We start from the raw sequence: 21879 nt of genomic DNA, 5'->3' as shown, positions 1-21879 counted from the left end.
CAATTTCTTAATTTGGCCTTGTTAAAGTCAATATAAACCTTTTGTGTGCTGCTGTTGCAAATATATATATGAAAATAATAAAAGGGTGGGGTAGTTCTCTCAATAAATCCCAAACAACCCATCTCCTTGGCTTATGTACGACAAATGCATTCTTTAGATCATTGCTGTGTGGCACCAGGCAGTACTGTAGGCATCAAATGAAGTTATGAATTCCACTCACGTTCTAAATTTCTTTCAAAGGGCTGGGAAGTTACATTCGCTGCTTCATCCAGTGACAACTCTGAGATGTAACCATGCAGTCACCCTGTCCAGCAGGTAAGCACACAGCTCATGTAAGAGGGGGGCTGAGGAACTGGGCAATGCTTTAAAAGCAAAACTGAGAGCTTTTAATATCTGTTTTGCATGTTTTGAGGTCGTCTTACCAACTTGAGCTTTAAAATATTTCACTGTATACTGAATTAAATCATTATACCTGTAGGACAGTGTGAGGCTTGGGACAAAAATCATGTTTAAGTGAAACTGTCTTTTTCTGAGTTTGGTTTGGTTGGGTTTTTTTGGTTGTTGTTGTTTTGTTGGTTTTTTTTTTTTTTTTTTTAACTTCTGTTATGATACTGACTGTTTAGAATACTCAAACCTTGAGATAAAAGACACTCCAGCACAGCAGACTGTGTTTGACTGATGCTTATTTAGTTATATTCAACTAGTGGCTTTGCCGCAGACCTTTCAAGTAATCTTCCTCATTTAAATCAAGCCCCATGTCAACTGAAAATATTGGGGTTTACTTCTACTTTCCCTTTGCTGTCCCTTAGCCTGTTGGGTATTTGACTGCACTATAGTGGTTGTCCTATATAAAATGATGCCAAAATGAAGCCCTGATCTTAAACAGGGCCTGTAAACAACACTGCAATATAACAACATTAATCCTTGGACATGCAGGTGCTAGAATTTGCTGTGTCTATGTTAAGTGAGGGGACACACAGTTCTCTATAGTTTGAGATATGCCCAGGTCAAGGAGTTTGGGTCAAATTGGTCAGGTGAAATCTGCTGCTTTGTATAGGCCCAGTTCCACCAGGCACTCTTTAAACAGTATCTTGAGAATTTATGAGCAGCAGAAAGTGCCTTGAAGACAATGTTTTGTATAGAGGAAATTTTTCCTTTCTTAGTGCTGCTGGTGAAGGTCTGCCTGCAGACTAGCTTTGCCATTCTCTACTCTGAAATGCCTTTCCTCCCTCCTGCTGCTTTCCCAGCCACTCACTGGTGGGATCAGATTGGATGGAAAACAGGAAGGGTTGCTGCAGGAATTGGAGATATGGTAGAATGAAACTGGCATTCTTTGTGTCAGATTAAAACCAAGTGCAGTTAATTAAAGATACCCTCCTGCCAGGTGTAGATTAGCCCAGGACTGAGCTGCTGAGAGTGTTGGGGGCAATAAAAAGATTTAATTCAAACCTGCCAGACTTTAAATTCAAAGCATCTTTGCTTTGCCTGCAAATGACCACAGCATCGTTGGCAGCAGCTGTGCAGCCTGTGGGCAAAGCTCTGCTGTTTGCATGCCTGTGCCAGGAAAGTGCTCCTTATCCTGGGAGGAGGCACTGGGCAGAGCTGTGCTGAGCTCTCTTAGAGCCCCCCTGGCCCTGAGGGCATGGGCCAGGAACAGATGTGAAGTGCTGACTCCATGCATGAGAGAGGGAGCCATGTGCAGAGCTCCTTCGTGCTCAGCCCTGTTTGGTGATATGTTTAATCATTCCACCACAAATAATAGATGGAATTAATAACTTCATGTGATGTCCTTTACACCTGAGAAACTAAGCAGGATTTTAGTTTTTTAGAAACATATTGGATACAAATTACATGATTTTATGTGATCTAGACACTGTCACACTGAAGCTTTACGGTTAAAAATTACAAGAAATATGCTGGACAATTTGGGCACTATTTTAGAAAAGTTAGGCACCCACTCCGTGTTCCTAGTGCAGCATCAAGCAGTTGTTCACAGTTAAGTGATGTTAACCCATCTAAAGATTTTCACTGCTTACAAGTCCCTGTTTTCATATAATGTGCAGGTAATGGTTTCAAAACCTGTGCCTGTGAATGCTTCATGTTCCAGAAATGAAACTTAACATCCACGGCAATGCAGATCTTGTCTTAACAGTTTGGTTCTGATGTTAGTATTTTTTTTTTTTTTTTTTGCTTTTCTCCTGCACTCATATAGATCTTTCCCTATTTGGAAGCTAAAAGATGCAGGCAATATTTTTTGCTGCTCGTGGTGCATAATAATTATCAGAAACAGAACTCCAGCTACACTGTTACAATTTTGTTAGCTGAAGTGTAAGTGTGCTTTGTTACTTCTTAAAATATATATGTTTGTATATGTATATAAAAATAGTCTCTCTTAATTATTGCAGAAATAGATAAGTTGCTGCTACTACCATACTTCATGGATATTGCAGTAACAGCTGAGTTTAGAGCACTGATGGTGGCGAAACAGTTCCACATTGAACCGAAATTACACATATTCTCAGGATACCAGTGTGGAATTGTACTGAACTCGTTGAGTTCCTGGTCCTCCAGTTCCCAGAGAGGACCAGGGTTGGTAATGGAAGGAGCTTTATAAAGCCAGGGATTTCTGAGCTGATTTCACTCTTAGCTGACTGCTAAATACCCCAGAGTCTGGCATCTCTTGCACCCTATCACGGGGCAGTTGGCACATTGCTCATGGTAGGAGACACACAATATTGCTGTGCCCTCTTTCCCTCTTGATCCATGATGCCACAAAAGCATCTGCTTTATGAGGAAGTTTGCTGCTTGAACATGAGCTGTGATAAGCATTTGCAACCTGAGGGGAATGGATGATAAAACCATCGCGTATGTGCGCCAAGGATACAATCGGTACAGTCTATCGGTCACGTGAATTGTGATTGGCCTGTTGCAATGGAAATAGCCTTTAACAAAAATAAAATGAAAGCTATTTACCTTCTGAATGGATTTTACATACTTGCACAGATGTGAAAAGAAATAAGAAAGGAAGAGAAAAGAGAACAGGAAAGAAGAGAAAGATTCCCACCAGCTCTTCCCCTCCAAAATTAGCATTGGCATTGGTGAAGTCACACACAAAGGAAAGTCTCACTTTCTTTGTGCTTCTCACAATGACATCAACATGCATGGCTATGAGATGACGAGAAAATATCTCACTCACAATGAGTAACAAATCAGAATTTTCTTCAAAGCAAAAAAATGATAACACAAGACCATCATAGGTATATGCTAGCTCTTCCAAAACACATCTTTTGAACTCTATGTCAGTTGAGATCACTTGGCTGGCGATCTGTCCTTTCTAATACGACACAGGGGGATATTCTGAAAAGGCTGAAGAATGTCTACTATGCAACTTGGCTGGAACATCTGCCAAAAACGAAGTTGGCATTGTTTTCAACATGGTTATCTACTTTCAAATTACTCCATAGAATAAATAGTGATATTCCATGGGTAGAGGTAGATTATGGGGTTTAAAAAATCTAATTGGAGCCCCGTAATTTTGTGTGCTATAGGAGTCTCATAGAACTGAGATATTCCCATAATTAACCACTAGCCATGGGATATTATAATATATTCCATGGTGACTAGTATTCTTTCCATTTCCCTCCCCCCTCCCAGTAGAATTAGTATGGTTAATTTTGCTCTGGTTTCACCTATTGCTAACATGAATCAGTACAATGAAAAATAACAATGAGGCAATCACTGTTTAGGCCAAACCAGCCAGTAATGACCAGTCAGACCTTTTCCAGTTGGCCTTTGCTGCTAGAAGGTTGAAAGAGCTGTAACTCACCAACCCATACTTGCAAAAGGAGCATGTTTTAGAAAATGTGGTTCAAAACACTTCATAGATCTAAAGCTAAATGCTAGTGGAATATTATAGAATAGATTGATTTGCATGCCATGGAATAAACATCCTTACATCTAGTCTTGTCTCAGAGTGAGTCATTTTGCATTAGTGTCAAGAATTTGAGCTGTTGTTCTACTTTGCAGTTAATCATCAGAAAGAGACGGGATTGTCTCATGAATATGCATGGTGTTATAGTTGTCCCTTCAACTTACTAGGCACCTAGTTTCTGTAATGAGATGTACAATATCTGCCATTTAAAACAGCTGAAAGGTCCCAAATGGGAACAAATGAGAAAGCATCTGGCTGTTTTGAATTCCAGCCCTGTTTTGTCAGAAAGCTCTGTAATTGCTGAGTACTTGGCTCCTACTCTGCTCTATGAAGCATTCAGCTCTCAGGAGCCTCTGAGATGCATTACACAGTCCAGCAACACAGCTGTAGAACTCTCAAAATTCTTCCACTAGATGTAACAGCTTTCCAAAATATCTTGAGACTTGTATGCCCTTAACCAGGGCCAAAGTTTGGGCTCCTAGAGCATGCTCTCATCCTTAGTTTTGCTGATCAGCCTCCACTGTACCATTTGTCCCTGCAACCTAGACTTCACACATATTATTCACTGTGTGATGGTGGGACTAGAATGGATAAATGTGCTACCCATTGCTCTAAGAAAGCAGTCTGGCTGAATCTTAAATCACTACGCGGGATGGAGGTTAACGTTCAGATGGACATTCCTCTAAGAGGTTTCCTACCTGCTCTGTTAATTTCTAAAATTTCTTCTTGGGCCAGTGGGCAAGTGTCGCTCTGAGTACTGTGGTGTGGAGAGTTTACGACAGATTTACAATAATTGGGGGATCCCAGCTGGGGTGGCCTCGGGATATGCTTCTTTTTTTTCTTTGGTAGCTTCTGCTTAGCCATAGCTAAGGAGTAATACATTCCGAAATTGTTCACAATGACAGGGACAGGCATGGCAATGGTCAGCACACCAGCGAGAGCGCAGAGGGCCCCCACCAGCATGCCTGACCAAGTCTGAGGATACATGTCTCCGTAGCCCAGGGTCGTCATGGTGACAACAGCCCACCAAAAGCCGATGGGGATATTTTTAAAGTGTGTGTGTTCACTGGCACTAGGGTCATTTGGTTTAGCACCTATTCTCTCGGCATAATAGATCATCGTGGCAAAGATTAAGACGCCCAATGCCAAAAATATGATGAGCAGCAAGAATTCATTTGTGCTGGCACGGAGGGTGTGTCCCAAGACCCGCAACCCAACGAAGTGGCGGGTCAGCTTGAAAATTCGCAGGATTCGCACGAAACGGACTACGCGGAGGAAGCCCAGGACATCCTTAGCAGCTTTGGAAGACAGGCCACTGAGTCCAACCTCTAGATAGAAAGGCAGTATGGCCACAAAGTCAATGATGTTCAAAGAGTTTTTGATAAATTCCGCCTTGTTTGGGCAGAAAGTGACTCTCATCAAGAACTCAAATGTAAACCAGACCACACAGACACCTTCGATGTAGGTGAGAAAGGCTTCCGTCTCTGCTTCCCTGTAGTGCCGCACCTGCGTGTCATTCCCGATGAATTCTGTTTCTGTCTTGTTCACAATGGGGTTAAATCTCTCGTGGGTCTCGAGGCAGAAGGTGGTAATGGAGACCAAAATGAAGAACAGGGAGGCAAATGCCACATACTGTGGAAAGAAAGACATGAGAGAAATGTTAAACAGTAGGTTAAGTACGGGGGCTTTGATTTAAAACATCAGGGAGAGGCAAGAGCTGTATTAAATGTAAATATAATGCCAAGCCTTCTCCCTGTGGGCTTCAGATGCCAAGTCTCACCTGCAAAGACAGCCTAACATTCAGCCTGGGAGGGAAAGCAGTATATTAGTACATGCTAAAATCCATTCTTCTATAGATAGCACCTTCGTGTGAGTGTAAATTTAAGCAAGCACTTAAATCTCAGGACATTCTGTGGGATTTAAGGTTAAGGTTAATATTGAAATTGTACCTTCCTGAACTTGGTCTTCTATTACTCCTGTGCCTTAAAGAGAGAGCACACCTTCCAGGACAACTGCCAGGCAGTACTGTTCTCAGCAGTGTTGTGGCTGCTCCCAGCTTAGTGAGAACTGTGATATTTCAGATCTCAGAAAGGTGCTAGTAAATACTAGTGTCAGTCTCAGGTGGGCTCTACAGCAAGGAGCAGAGTCTTTGGCATCATCAGACTTTCTTGGCAAATCCCAGACACAGGTTGAGAGGAGTCACATTATCAAACTGAGCTCTCAAATGCCTCTGTTCTCATGTCCCTTCTCTAGATCTTTTGGGAGTGGTGGATAGGGAGGGTAAGAAAGAGGTTTCAGGTAAGCCTGTCAGCTGATCCCAAAGCACACAGATCTATTGGCTTTCACCAGATACAATTTTCTTGAAGAGATTTTCTTTACAGTGTAAGACTTTACCAGAATGAGATTATTTTTTTTAAAGGATGTTTGATTACAATTACAATCTGGCCTTGAATGTTTCCACAGATGGGGCATCTACCACCTATCTGGGAAATCTGTGCTTGTGTTCCACTATTGTAAAAGAATCTCTTCCAGTATGAATCTTCCCTCATTTAGTCTAAAACCATTGGTCCTGTCACAACAGGACTTACTAAAAAGTCAGTCTGCATCTTTCTTATGAGCTCCTCCCTTTAAGTATGACTGGGAGACATTTTTGACAGCAATAAGGTTTCCCTAGAGAATTCTATTCTCCAAGCTGATCAATGCCAGCTTTCTCAGCTTTCCTCAGTCTCTCCTCAGCCTAAAGGAGATCTCTTGGTTGCATTCCATGATAATTGAGAGGTATAGTCAGTGCAGTTAGGCCAAAATCCTCAAGTCTTGTAACCACAATTGCCCTGCTCAATTCTCTTTTAATCAATTAAGTAATTTGCATATATCTAAGTCTCTTTGTGTGTTGGAGTAGTACAGTCATGGTAATATCTTTTGCCATTCCACTCCCCACATCTGTTATCTTTTTGTTTGTCTTGTGTGTCACCTTGATGAGAGATGTCATATAAGGTATTTCCCTGTCTTTATGAGCTTGAGCATCTGTGATAATAAAAACATGATCAAATACTCTTAGTTTCCTGTAACTCATAGTATCCCTTTTTCAACAGTGTAGCTAACACAGTGGTTTAAAAGAACTAGTTTCTTCTAACTGTATGTTGCCAGTGAATGCAGTGCAACAATCTGAACAAAACAGCTGCCAAATGAACAGACCCATTAAAAATAACCTATGCTTCAAACAATCAAAACTCCGCACTCCTGCAATCAAGATGTTCCTCCTGCCTGCCTTCCTGGGTAGATCTAATGCAGAATTACACTTGACCTTCTATATTAGCAAACAAAGTCAAAAGCATGGATTTGCCACAGTTTGAGGGGATCCATTTAATAGAATACAAAGAAAATGGAAGAGAATAAAATCACAAAATCATTTCAGTTGGAAGGACCCTCTGGAGGTTGTTTAGTACAACTTCAAAGCTGGACCAGGTTGCTCTTGCCTAGTCCAGGTCTGAGTATCTCCAAGGCTGGAGATCCTCAGCCTCTCTGGGCAGCCTATGTCAGTGTTAGGCCAATAAGAGCAAATTAGCTCGGAAGGATACAGAAGCAAACAGACTCTTCTGCTTTCCAAATTCAGCTTTGCTGCCAAAGAGATCAGAACCATTGTCACAGATTTAAAAAATAAAGCAGTATTTTCCCCTAAACACTTCAGGTTCTCACAGCACTATGTGAGGATCTACTACACATGCTGGTATGTGCTAAAATCAATGCCTAATATATCTGGGAGATAAACAATATGAAGATTAGGGAAATTGAGAAGCAGGATTTTGGGTATATTTTTATCAGATTCTCCTGTTAAACAGGGAAATTTCTGCATGCTCCATTTCTCCAACTGTAAAATTGGTGGTGTTAATCATGTGCTTTGTGATCCTATATAAAAATGTGCAGGTTCTATATGCTTTTATCTAAATGTTAGTGGCCATAGTATATCAACAATCATTCTGAAAAATCAGTTGAAGACTTTGAAGTGGTCACAGCACTTTTGTGTACGATATCAATAACACTCAGAGATTAATTGTCTGCATATAAGGCAAATGAGAAACCAAAAGCATCTTGCACCAAGCAGTCAGGAAGATATTCCTAGAAGCCTGAACATGCCTGCTGTATTCCAGCCTGGGGCAGATTGTTGCACAGAGTCAGAGAGCCCTGAGAATTCAGGCTGCAGAGGGAAGTGCTGACACTCCAGTAAGACAGGTAGCACTTACAGATGAGAAGGAGAGAGAGGGGAATAAAACCATTTTGCATTTTAAGGGTTTGTGAAGATGGCCTCTCTCTTTATCCTGACTCCGAATGCAATACCTCTTCTTGTATACAAATATATCTCCTGAGTGAGTTTTTCCTGCTTGGGACAACCTTCAGGCTGACCTTGCACAGCACGTATCTTGAAACTGATATTTTGCTGTATTAAACAGAACAAAGACCCAAATCTGACCAGGTATTAAGTTTTCTGCAGTGGTATCCGTGTGCAGTGCTAAGGTAGAGAACATCACACCCATGATCTCTCTCCTTTTTAGCCCTTGTGTGAAGCTCACACCTTGGCTTCAGAGGGTAATTGAGAGCTTTTAGTCCCCATTTCAGCAGAGCAGGAAGCATCTCCTAAATGAGTGTGAAGTGTCTGCTTCCTCCTATCTGGATTTAACAGCATCCTTTCCCAGGAATGGGCATGTTTTTGTAGACTTTGTGGCTTTGAAAGCGTGAGTCTGCTTTCAAGATTTCATAAAACTATGTCTGAGTAATGGTATTGACAGGAAGAATCCCAGTATTTTTCTCCAATTTAACTTTCCTCCAGAAATGCCTGAAAGTCAGGCCTGACAATTTGTTCACTGTCATCCATCTCTGATAGATTTATCACCTGCAGCTTCTTGGAACACAGGAATTTAGCAGCTTACCACAAGTATCACCGGCATAAATTTATGTTTGTGATCCCCAGTTCATATTGCTCTCACCCTTTCTTTCTTCTGAGTATTTTTCTTTGTTAATTATCTGAGATTTAGTGAACTGTAAGCATGATCTAACAGCACAAAAATTGGTGAGTAGGTTTTTCTAGGCAGACCAGCATTTATTTTTGCCAGAGATTTCAAAAAAGAGAGTTCTTTCTGCCCCACCATAGGAGGCCCCCTGTGCCTAACGTGATAACTTGTCAAATCCAGAGATGATAAAATCTGGTGAGGCTGTGGAACTCACACATGTTCTATTGTCTTTGAAAATAAGTCTGTCTCTTTTTATTTCACTAATAATGGTCTGAAAACTAATCAAACCAATGGATTGCTCTTGTATAATTTAGTGGTTCTTAATCTTCTTTCTCCTAACATTTTTTAGCAGTTTCTCTTCTTCCTAGAACCTGAATGGGCTGAGGGAAAAGAGTGAGGATTTTAAGAAGTGATGTCACATGCTATTGAGTTACATAATGGCATTTAAAATTTTCTATAATTAAAGAATATACCTAGGTAAAGTGTTTGAAGTGATCCAAACTCTTTTATTTGCTTTGACATGTTAACGATTTCTATTTCACTAGAAATGCTGCTGCTATCACTTTTTTTTTTTACCTGGCTCTAATACCAACAAAGAAAAATCTCAGATTGTCCAAAACCGCAAAAGCCATAATCAAAGGCAGAGGGGAGATTTAACAGGGGGAGATTTGGATTAAAATGTAAGTTACATTAAAATGTTTTCATTCTGGAGAGAGAAGAAATTACACTCCTGCATAATTTCTCTTGATATCAGCTGTATTTTAATAAGTTTATTTTGAAAGAGTCTAACAGGTGTCATGCCCCTAAGTGGACAATTTCATAACCTAATTTATATTGCCTCTGATTAAACCTATCTATCTATCTATCTATCTATCTATCTATCTATCTATCTATCTATCTATCTATCTATCTATCTATTTCTCCCTGCCTTGTGTCTAACCCAGCCATTTTTGCCAGTGCAGGGGGAATATGAAGTACCAATTAATACATAACAGTAGTGTTTCACACCAAGTTGTGTGGCTGTAAAAGGAGCAAGATAATGGAATCAGATGTAGCCACTCATGAATAATTAGCCAACATCTTTCCACTCAGCATGGAAAGAAAATAAAAGTCCAACAGCCTTAAAAACCCAAATAAACCTTCTAATACATGAGGATTTAGAGGCTAGACTTAGATAAAAGGACTGAGTATTGGACAAGAGAGTATTACATACACAGGTTTTGCTGTTTACTTCTGGGAGTAGTTTACAGCACTTTGCCTTGCATGTCTTAGATAGTTCTGGTCTTGGAGATAAGAAACATTTTTTGTGCTTAGGTCTACACAAATATGCTGGGTAACCTGCTAGAATTCATTGATATGGTGCCTGGAATTCCCAGACTTTAGTGCAGACAGGCAGTGAAGGCTGGTGATGAAAATACCAGGACAGAAATCAGATGAGTTAGGCTCTTTTCCAACCTCCACCATTGACACATTCAAGCATGTGGGCCTGCATCTCTTGTACCATCCTTTGCCTATTTTAAAAATAATTTAATTGACATAATAAACTCTTTGGGGCTTGGAACTGTCTGCCAGCTTACATCTGCTCCATCCAGACCAATGTATGTCTGGAGTGGGAACTTGGGCAGGGAGACCTTGGCTGAGTCTTGGCAGATCAGAGACAACAAGGAAAGTGTGTGGTGGCAGTGGAAGCAGAAGGGCTTTGCAAGTCAGGTTTCAGCAACTCCAGTTTGTTTTCTAGGAAATAGTGGTGTACACGACACGCTATTCATAATTCATTCCAGATCACACGTTCAGAGCGAGTTAGTAGCAGCTGCACGCTGCAGACACGTGCTCTTCTCCTCCTATACTGCTCAGAATTATTTAACAATCCTACCCAAGCTAGATGGGAAAAAAGAAACACAGAACACTCAGAGAAGATCTGCCATCCTTTTTCTTTCAATCTGCGATAAGAAATATTTTAAAAAGTGATTCCTAATCCCTATCCTTTTATAGGAGAATTCAGGAAATTGTATCCTCCCCAGAACCTCTGGATGAAAAGCAGAGGAAGGTGGCATTTTGGTTGAACTACATCTATTAAAGCATCAGGAAATTCTCTATATAAGTAGCACCATCTCTTTCTACTGATCTATTTCAATGAGCTTCAGTTTTGATGACAAAAAGTTTTAAATCACTACATGATAACACTCCTGGTCCTGTTGAACCAGCAAAGAAGAGGAACTGAGCAGTTGTCATCTCAGTCTGTATGAGCAGGGCTCCTGAGCAGCAGGAGGTTTGCTGCTTCTCTTTTAGGAGGACCCAGGGCTTGCCAAGACTAAATGGGAGGTGAGAACATACAACTCACCACAGAACTTTGTCTCTGGAGGAGAACTGATGGTAGTCTTACTGCCATGGAGCTCCCAGAAAAGTATATTGTGACTCTATGATATCTCCTATGTTTGGGTTAGTTTGTTTTGGGGTATTGTTGCTTGTTTTGGGGTAGTGGGAGAGGGCTGAGGGGTGTGGATGGGCAGAATAATATAAAAAATCCCAAGTCTAGTAATTTTTCTATTTGTCTATCACTGCTACACACTTGCAGAAAAAAGTTAGGCTCTGAGGAGTTTCAACAACATATGCTGGCAACACAGGAGTTGGTTTTCTACAAGACATCAGTAATTTAAATATACCCAGAGACCTGTGCTAGACCTGCATAAAGCACTGGGGTTTCTATTTACAAGGTATCTCCTCAAGTACTTTACCAGCTTTTTTTTACAGTAGTTCATCTGATTGAGGTTTGTCTCAAAACTACTGCACTTCCATGAAAATGTCAGCATTTGCCCATCTGGGACTCAAATCTCAAAGCTTTGCCTAGTTTTTGTTTTAATCTTAAACGGTTTGACCATTCAATTTAAAATTAATTTAGTTCAGCCCATGTGTCCCCAAATTATTTAACGAGACAAATATTTTTGCTGCAGCTCATCCAAAGTATGGGTTAAGTGAAAGCTGCTTTAAAATACTTAGCTTTATAAACACTCTTTTATGTCAAGACCAATTTTCCAGGCTTTCTTAGAGATATGGACCCTGATTCAAACAAATGACTCATTTTTAATGTGCCAGTAATTCTGCTGAATTTTTGAAAGTAATACTGAATCTGTATGACTGATCGGCTGACTAAATGTGGGCACATGATACCAACAACCATATAATGCTGGGGAAAGTGAGCAAAAGCTGGGACTCTGTCAAAAAACCAACCTCTGCAATATTTCATTAAGAACCCTAATGGAAGATGTTTCAGGATCCTGTGAGCAATGATCATGAAAAGGAAATTATTTGCATGGGAAAAAAAAATCAGTTCTTTTTTATGGATGTGGTGTAGGGATATGAGAGCACAATCAGATGTTAGCACCAAACTGTTCTCTGTGAAGGGAGAGATGACCCTCCCAGCAGTCTGCCTTTCAGTGAGATGATAAAACAATTGACAGAGAAGCTCACACCAGCAAACATGCTGCTTCACTCACAAGATTATTCAAATTCATGTTTCGTAGCTGAGACAAATGGAAGAAGGAGCCTTGCAGATAGAGCTTGCTCTAGAGTCAGATAAAAAGTCCACCAGCAGCTCATGGATCAAACGATTATGTAATGCCAAAAAAATATATGACAGCTTGCAAAAAAATCTTGGAATGCTTTGTGGCACACAGACATGAAACAGCGTGTTAAAAAAAATGTGCAGTCATCTGTGGAAAATATGCTTAAGTTATTCGGTGTTGACATTGCAATAAATAAATTAGAAGCTGATCTCTCAAATGTTAGTCCTAGCAGGCAGCTGTGTGCTTTGACAAAGCAGTTACTGGATAAGCAAGGCTGCATCAGAGCTGGAAGTGGGGTATGTACAGTGCTCCTCTGGGGCCACATAGCCAGCCAGGTGGTCACCAGGCAAGGGCTGGAATGGTTCTTTGTAGCCTTCTAGTTTCATCTAGAAAAGATTAAGTCTTGTGAATTAATAGGAACATTGACAAAAAAGGTAAGTGAATTTTTTGCAAAGTTTCCTTGTTGCTCTCTAGTCTGGAAGTGAGAACTAAATGGGAACAGTTTGGTGAGACCAAGGAATGTTTCATATTGCTCAGCAATGGTGCAGTGGGAAATTCTTAACATATATAGATTCCTGATCCAAAAGGGCCCCAAGACTCCTGCAGCTGAGTATAGGAGACACAGCAGAAGGAGCTGCAAGTGTGAAAGTAAGCCTTCCATCTCTGAGGGACTGCAGAAATGTATGTTTGATAGGGACCTTCAAAATTGTTCTTTCCCTGTCCCAAAGCACAATCTTTGATCATTCCTGAAAGGCAGCTACACTGACTGTTGTTAAGGATCTCTACTGGTGAATATCATAGAAATTCTGCAGGAAATTTATCCCAGTACTTCACTATTTTTTATCTATAATTTTTCTTTCTAATGCCTAACCTAAATAACCTTCATCTTAAGCTTTTTCACTTTTGTCCTATCCCTCACAGACAATTAAGCATTTAGAAATGTTCAGGTGTTTTCCTTCCTTTGTAAGCTAACAACCACTAAACATTCAAACATCCCATGAGTCCTATACATGCGTTTTGCTGCATAAATTCAATATAATCATTAACCTCATTTTCAGGTGATGCCACACACATTTATGCTGTCAGTTTTGTCAAAAGCTTTAGGATTAAGAAAACTGAGAAAGTCGTGTAATATCTCATAAACTAACACATGGCAAAAGAAACCAGAGGACTTTAATTGCCCATTAATACTAGGAGCTTCAATCTTTTTCTGTGAGGCAGTTGGTAACAATTTCTGGACTCTGCAAGTTGCTGTTCTAAACTGAAACAGAGTTCTGTAGCAATGAATGGTGGTGATGTCATGTGTTAGGATTTTTAGGATCTCACCTCACCACCTTTGTCTCCTGAGAAAATCACACTTCCTTCCTCTCTAACTTGCTGCTGGTCTATTTTTTCCCCTTTTTGTTACAGCTTCTGCACTGTGTCTTGGCCAAAGATGGCTTAATTCATATGCTTATGCTTCTATGGTGTGCAGCCTCTCTCAAACCTACTTTGAGGTGGTGCTAGAAGCCTTTCATAGAGCTGGAGACATTATTTCTGCAGCCTTTCAGAATCCACCCTTGGTAAGGTTTGATTCAGCAACCTCAGCTTCCCAGCAGCCCCCAGGAATGAAATTATTACAGGTATGAAGGTGGCAGAGGGTGCTTGATGGTCTCCAGCTCCTTTAGAAAGAGCATGCTCTGCTCACTTACCTTTTTCTGCAAGAGGAAACCCTCCAGTGCGTGGGAGTACTGAGTGCAAAAGTCCATAAGGAAACACCTAAAACACAGGGAGGCTTTGCCCTAAATGTGGAACTCTTGAACTTAACATGCAAGGCCAACTTTTCTCCCTGGGGCTTTTAAGCTAAGGTATTTGATGTGTGTTCCAGATCATGTTTATGTGCAGACAATAATGCTTCTGCTTCAAGACAAATTGAATTGAGTACCTGTCCAACCTTTTCTAGTTTCCCATGTGGGTGGGCTGGCTACATAACCAGCTTTGGACAGGGTGTGAGGTCTGTCTGCACACCTTCCACACACATTCACACAGAGCTGCTGGGATGTGGCAGGCTGTAGGATGATGCTGACAGCTCCTACATAGGATGAAGTGGAAGGTCCAGAATGCATCAAGCCCCAAAGGTGAGCAGTTTGTGTCTGCAGTGAGATCCTTAATCCAATTTCTCACCCAAAGTGATACTATAGTAAAAATAATTATGACAGAATTCCTCTACAGACCAACTTATTTCCTATTTGACCACGGATTTTGAAACCTCAGTTTCTGACTCTGTGGGATATGTTCCAAAGAGATTTAAATTCTGGGAGCAGCTGAGTGTTTACCCTCAGATAGTTGAATTTTGCACCTCAGAACAGAGGCACTCAAAATAACTCCTCACCCTGGAAAACTGGAAGCCCTGGGATCGCTATAGTGCCAGCAAATGTTGAGCTCAGGATTTCCTGTTTTCACTGCAGTCTATGTGGATGGATGTCACAGATGATGTATTCCCCAAAAAGCCAGAGTTCTTAACAAGGTGGTTAAAAATAAGGATGTTAAACCTCAGGCAATTCAACTACTTCATTTTGGGTAATCTCACGTAATTCAGAGAAACCATTTCTTCATATTTTTTTTCCAGATTATGACTAGCAGTGTGTTGTAGGCACTTTCCCTCCCACATTGTTTTCTTAGCTTAATCCATATCTACCATTTTTTGCTTTTAAAGCATTATGGCCACAGTTCTTTCCTATCCTTGGGCAGTGCATAGCACAAAAGTCCTGTTAAGCTCTTAGGTGGCCTAAATATGTTACTAAATATTGAGACCTTTTGTGCTTTTTCTCTACAAAACTTAAATATCAAATATCAACATTATTATATAATTATGTAAAAGTATATCCACATTATTTATAATTGCAACTATTACAAACAAAAAAGAAAATTCAAAAACTATTAAAGAATTAGAGAGTATTTTGGAAAGCAGAGGATGTTTTCATTCCCTAGTTAGGCAGAGGCTCTTGCAGAGTTTAATTTGTGCAAGGATAATGCACAGGATGGGAACATACAAAATTTCTACTGACAGCAATCTTTGTCAGTACTGGGTTTTGACTGGCTGTGAGCCATTTTAGATATCCAAATTAGTGACAACATAACTTATAAAACTGTGCTGGTAGCTCTTTTAGGCAATTTCCAAAATACCCTTTGTCATATAAGAAAGATGGAGACGAACATTTGAGCAGGGCCTGTTGCAATTACATGAGAGTTAATGGTTTTAAACTAAACAAGGGAAAAAGGCTTAGATATAAGGAAGAAGTTTTTTCATTATGAGACTGGTGAAACACCAGAACATGTTGCCCTGAGGCTGTAGATGTCCCATCCCCAGAAACATTCAAGGTCAGGTTAGACAGGGCTCTGAGCAATCTGATGTAGCTGAAGATGTTCCTGCCCATTGCAGGGTGTTGGACCAGATACCTTTAAAAGGCACTTCCAGCCTAAAGGATTCTGTATAGTCTGTCTTGACTCAGACCAGCAAGATTGACAGTATTTTTTTCAATGTCACTTCTCCTGTGTCTCTGAAGAAGAAAATATTTATTCCTTTGTTTCTGTGGCTCCACTCTTCAATGTGTCAGCAGGAAGCAACTGGAGCCATAAGGTGGCCACTTGTCTCCTGTTTGGGCAGTCACACACTTTGCTTCCCCAGTAATTTTTAAATTATTTTTCTACCATCTTATGGAAAACAGCCCATTTTGGTTTTGGTGAGATTCCACTGTTTTGTGGGCAAGTATAGATGTGCAATTTACAGAAAGCATAACATACAACCCAGAATCATGAGGGCATCTGCCCTGGCATGAGCTGCCACCATGGTAAGTGGCACAGGGCAGTTAGAGCACATTGCCACCCCCCTTGCTGACAGCAGCATCCTGATTTCAAGGAGAAAGTTGGAGCATCTTTTCATGGTACAATGTTTTCTCCTACTGTACCCAATCTAGCCACAGTAGTGGCCTACAGACATGCAAAAATTCTGTCCTTTCATGGAGGAAAGCAATGAAAAAGCCTTGTCCTCATTGTTATGTCTTTAAGGCTAAATTGGTGAGTCACATCCACACCTGTGATACCAACCCTGCTATCAGCTACACCGGGTGATCACCTCTCCTCACCTCTCCCATAAGCCAGTTCAGTGCTGGGAGCTGTGGAGGCCTTGCAGAGTGGAGATTTTCAGAGGTATTGCTGCAGACCTGATTGTTTGGCATTGTCAAACCCTTTTGGGTTGCCAACAGCCCTTTGCAGGTGAGAGCCACTCTCTCTCCTGGTGCTGCACTAAGTACATCTTTCTGTTAACCCCTTTCGGATGGGTCAGGAGGAGCCCTTTGAACCCCTCCTGGGAGGTGTATTGCATAAACAGCAAGCAGGCACTTCTAAAACCAACCACTTGTGCAGTCAAGGTCAAAAGAAAGATGGAAATATTCAGAAAGGATCACAAGGTAAGTCATAGCCTAAACCTGGAGAAAATTGGTTTCTGCAGAAGGTAAAAGGAATGTACAATATTCTAAAAGATTTGCTAGCAATATTATGCAACTGTGTTTAGCTTGAGTTCTGCACTACACTCAACATCTTGTTGGATTATAGGATCCTCTCATCTGTTATTGTTTGCTGTCTTCTGGCTGTATCATCTGTGGTGTATTTTCATTTCTTAGGTTTGTTCAAGTGCATATGCAGGTACGATGCTAAGTGTGGTTGAAGAACCATCTCAGTTTCTGAATTCTAACCCCAGACATAAAGGAAGTATCTTTTATTTGAAATAACTCTATTTGAGTATTAGGCATCTATGTGCACTACAAAGAATCCAAAACACTCTATATCAACAGTGTGGAGCTCTACACCTTGGAAGTGCTGTTGAGATGTTAATGTAGGTATCAACCTCTGCAACTGTTTTGTAAGGCAAAACAAGTGGTTACTACTGTGCCACAGACAAGGTTTCTCAAGTATAATGTTTTAACTTTGACTACACAACTACCAGTACTGAGGTCTTGAATTGGGGTAAAATTAGGGGATAGTGTTCAAAATCTGTATCTTAATAGCTAAACTTCCCCAGGGGTGGATAATCTGTGAAATTCAGATTGCTGGGCTGTTGCTAGGGTAGTGTGCCTGTTGGCCAAGATATGGTCCCCCAGAAGCTGTGTCTGCAGAGTTCAAAGCTGTCTGGTTGTGAAATTCCAGCTCAGTCCTTGAGCCATTTTCTTCCTTTTAACCTTGCAGTGCAGCAAGTCCAACACACAGCAAATGTGTGTGTGGGGTGTAAAGAATGGGGGACAGTGCTCAGATCTGTGTAGGCTCTTGGAGTTTTGTTCTTTGTGCCACCCTGTGACATCACTGACTGTGGAAATGGCACTCTGGGTTAAGAAAAGGATGAAAACATTTCCACTGCCCTTTCTAGTGTCCTCAATACTTTGTCATGCGACTTTGAAGTCCTCAACACTAAGAAATCTTATCAGATATTTTACTGTGATCAGACTGGTGGCTTATTAAAATTAAGCCCTTCAGGAGATTTTGATTTGGAGACTCAATAACTGTGAATCACCAGAAATCACTAATCACTTCTGGAAATCTTCCCTAGCAAGTATCCATGTAATAGGCACAAAACTGCATAAAAATTTAAGGGAGAATGAAAAGGGATTGGGGGTGAAGTTGGAGAAGAGAGAAGAAAGGCAGGACTTGTGTTCAAGCCAGGTATTCTGTTAGCAAACAAGGATGAAAAATAGCATTTACCCTGGAGGGCTTATTTTCACTCACTCCATTTCTAATTCTTAAGTGATTTGTGGCAATTGTGTGCTGCCATGAGCCTGCTTATAACACCAACTATGTGCAATTGAACGTTCTGGGAGAGCACAAAAAACTGTTTCCTAGGGAGAGGGAGTTAAAGGTGATTTTAAAACATAGAGCTAGTGGGAATCAGATGTCCAAATCAAATTGTGATTATTTAAAAACAATTATTTATTTCTTAATCCGAGCTTGAAGTGTTTTTATAGTTAACTTGCAGTGTAACCTCAATGGGGTGAAAGAAGCATTGTGACCTCCCCCTTGAATGCCCTGTGTCTCAGATTAAGGTGCACAATTTTCTGGAAAGATGGAAAGCCTTTTCCCATCTTGATGCATTAGGTGCAAGCAACTTCCCTAAACAGATTACTTGCAGTTTAGCAACATAAATGCCACTCTAACCCCAGGATAATTCAGAGGACACTGATTGGAGTCAGTAAATGGTTTCCTCCATATAGCCATCCTTTCCAGACACAGGAAGCACATCTTGGATGCTGACTGGAGCCTGGGGAGGTGAATTCACTCCCTGTTGCCACTTCATCTGCCTCAGAAACAAGAATCCAGTATTTCTGACCCTTTTTCCCATATCTCCCTAAGCAATCCAGCCTGTTTGTGGGGAGCTTTGATACACAGAGAATTTGCAATGTGATAGGAGTGCATTTCTGCATCACTTCTTCCAGGGAGCAGCAGAGCTGGTTTTGATGTGAAATGTTGAGCTGACTATGTGATGATAAAGCTCTTCACAATCCAAGGTTGTGGATTCCCAGACCTATGCTCTTCATAACACAGTGTCTCACTGAGGTAAAGATTTGCAGCAGAAAAATCAGCTTATCTACAAAATTTGCATTTTGCAGACCTTTTGTCTCAGTGCAAGTGTTGACAGAGTAGTAGGATTTCTTTTTTTTTTTTTTTTTGTTTTTAAAATTCCTTTTCAAAATAGTCACAAAAGTTGGGGAGGGAGGAATTGCCAACCGTATTTTAAAGGAGCTGTAGCCATGGTAACTGAGGTACCTTCAGTTGCCAAGGTAACAAATGCAGCTCGACTGCCTTGCTGTAAAGCCAGACAAATCTACTCATGATCTGTTGATTTTAAGATGAATTATAAATTGTTGAGCTATTTCAGGCACTTAAATCCGTAAATCAAAATATCTGTTAAAACAACCAATGCATTGTACTATTTATGAATTATTCACCCCATTCTTATTTCACCAACTGGGTTTTTCCCCCATCAATGTAGCTAGGGTTTTTCCAGTCCTAGTTTTATTTCTTTATTGTTTAGAAAATGGTTCTTTCATCAGAAACAGATGATTCATATTGCTGCTTGTAAATCTCATTTATTTGAGAAATTCTAGCTCCCTCCCATACCTCCCCTGCTCAGTCCTGCAGTCTCTAAATGGAGCTTTATGTACTTCTGCCCAAAACAACAAAATATGCTTTGCTAAAAATTTGCTAATGAATTAAATCAATACAATTTGGAATGAGTTCCATCTCAAACAATCAATACAGGCCCAGTGATGTACAACAGGCAGGCAGGTAAATTGGTCTAAATAAATTTACAATTGATTTTACTTTTAAAACCAAATTAGGACACTTACAGTCTTACCAAATAAGATCAGCTGCAACTTATGCAAACAAGAGTATTCCTGTTTTTGTCTTTTTTAATACTAGTAGTGAACCCCTGTTACTCTTTAAAGCTCAGCAACTTTTATTCCAGGGGTAATATGCACAATTTCTTGGCCCAAAAGCATGGGTTGGCTATTAATAAAACAGTTTATTCATGTTTACTCATGTTTATTCGTTTCTCAGATTGTTTTTGCTAGTAACTTGTGGTAGCCTCTGCTTGTTAATGAGCACTGAAGGATTGCATAATTCAGTGTAAGTTATGTAATAGATTTGCACTGCTGTGTCCTGGTATGGATGTGCATGAGGGCCAGGACCTGCTTCTGAAGGCATTGCTGGGTACCAGCACCGTGTGTCTTTGTTTCCCTCTTCTCCATCTGAATTCCCCACTTTGCCACTGGCTTCTGTGCCCAAGGAAGAGTAGATCCTTGAAGGAGAATGCATTTTGTCCAGGTGGGGCACTGTGCTGAGCCTACTGCTTGATGCTGGCAGGAGGATGTCCAGAGCCCTGCAGTCCAAGGTCACCAGAGCTGCATGGCATAGAGGGCTTGGATCTGGAAGGAGCATAGTTGTGACAGTGTGCCCAAATCTGCAGGATCTGCCTTCCTAATCTGCTAATTTGGAGGTATTTCCCCTGCACTGATGACTCATTCAGAGACATGTGGCAGGCAAATCACTGGGAGGGGAGCGAAATGTAGCTCTTCAGAAATATGCAGTGCCTGCTGCATTCATTTCTTGTGTCTCTAGCCATGATTTTCAGTAGTTATGCAAAGCTTACAGTCTGAAACCAAGTAAAAAGTCTCAAAAGCTGAGTTGTAGAAAGTTCTCTCAGGCCTGCTAATTTTAAGTAGTGGTGTCAGCAATGCTGTAAGCTGCTTTTAAAACCCCATAGATATTTAGGCAGATGTCATGGGATTGAATATAACCATTAGGATTTAAAGGTGCTTATTTTCCCTGAAAAATATATGCTTGCTCAAGAGAATGATGTTACAGTCCTCTGATGTAGTGTAATGACCATTAGCAATTGTTCTCCTTGCTCAGAAAATCCTATTAATTCTTCACAAGCATGCATACACAACTCACATTAGTATTAATGATGAGCAATTGAGAGTTATTAGATGGTGCTTTACCCCTAGGATTTTAGCATATCAGATGTAACATCATTCTTACAAATCTTGGAAGTGAGGAATCCCAGAAGGTGTATTTGTACATCCTGCTGCAACTGTGAGGACCTTCCATGGTTATTCAGGGTATTATAAGGGATTAATTTCACTTCCTTTAAGGGGGAATTCCAGAATGAAATAATTTAATTCAATTATCTTTAACCTCATAATGTTTTCATTCTATTATTTCTATTTACATACTGCTTTGTTTCTCTTTTTTCTCCTTGGTCAAAGTGCCCTTCAGATTGTTGCAAACTTTCCTGCCTCTCCTCTCTAGTCTGTTGCTTAGCAGAGATGGGAATATTGAGTTAGTTCAATCTGTCTCCTTAGTTTCAGCTATTCCAGCCTGCAGGGGTGTCTTGATTTTACTGATGACTGCCTGAAAAATAAGGATTGGGAATGTTGAGTTCTCCTCAAAGCTCAGTTTAGACTGTAATATTTTAATTTTTAATATTAACCCTTAAATTTTATTATTCTTATCGGTGGGGATAATTAGATATCTTACACATTAAATTAATAGAATGTTACAAGGGTTTTACTTCTCAATACCTCACTTAAAAAAAAATCTAATAAGTCTGCTGCCATGTCTGCCTTTGTAACCTTCTCAACAAGCAGCTCAAGTACAAGATGTTCTTGTCTGTGGCAAGTGACAGATTCACTGCACTCATCCAGCCCTCCCCTCCCTGCCAGACCGGGAACTCTATCGAGATAGTTGAGCTGCCTGAACATAAAGAATATTTAGAGTGACTCTGTGGCTCTCTGTGGTGCAAGAAACACAATGCAATGCATTTATTACAGTGTCATGCTCTTCTAAG

General features: G+C 40.5%; 1 protein-coding gene across 3 annotated transcripts in view; it reads right to left on the bottom strand.

Moving 5' to 3' along the window:
• KCNC1 (potassium voltage-gated channel subfamily C member 1) overlaps positions 1-21879 on the bottom strand; it is a 121009-nt gene that overhangs the window by 31760 nt on the left and 67370 nt on the right. For all 3 annotated transcript variants that reach the window (XM_056493480.1, XM_056493483.1, XM_056493482.1), the window contains exon 2: positions 4630-5563. In XM_056493480.1, coding sequence (XP_056349455.1) covers positions 4630-5563 — 934 coding nt within the window. The remainder of the gene's footprint in view (positions 1-4629; positions 5564-21879) is intronic.

Source organism: Oenanthe melanoleuca, chromosome 5, assembly GCF_029582105.1.
Source record: "Oenanthe melanoleuca isolate GR-GAL-2019-014 chromosome 5, OMel1.0, whole genome shotgun sequence".
Classification (NCBI taxonomy): Eukaryota; Metazoa; Chordata; class Aves; order Passeriformes; family Muscicapidae; genus Oenanthe; species Oenanthe melanoleuca.
The sequence above is the reverse complement of the archived record's forward strand: the minus strand, read 5'-3'. Positions and strand labels throughout refer to the sequence as shown.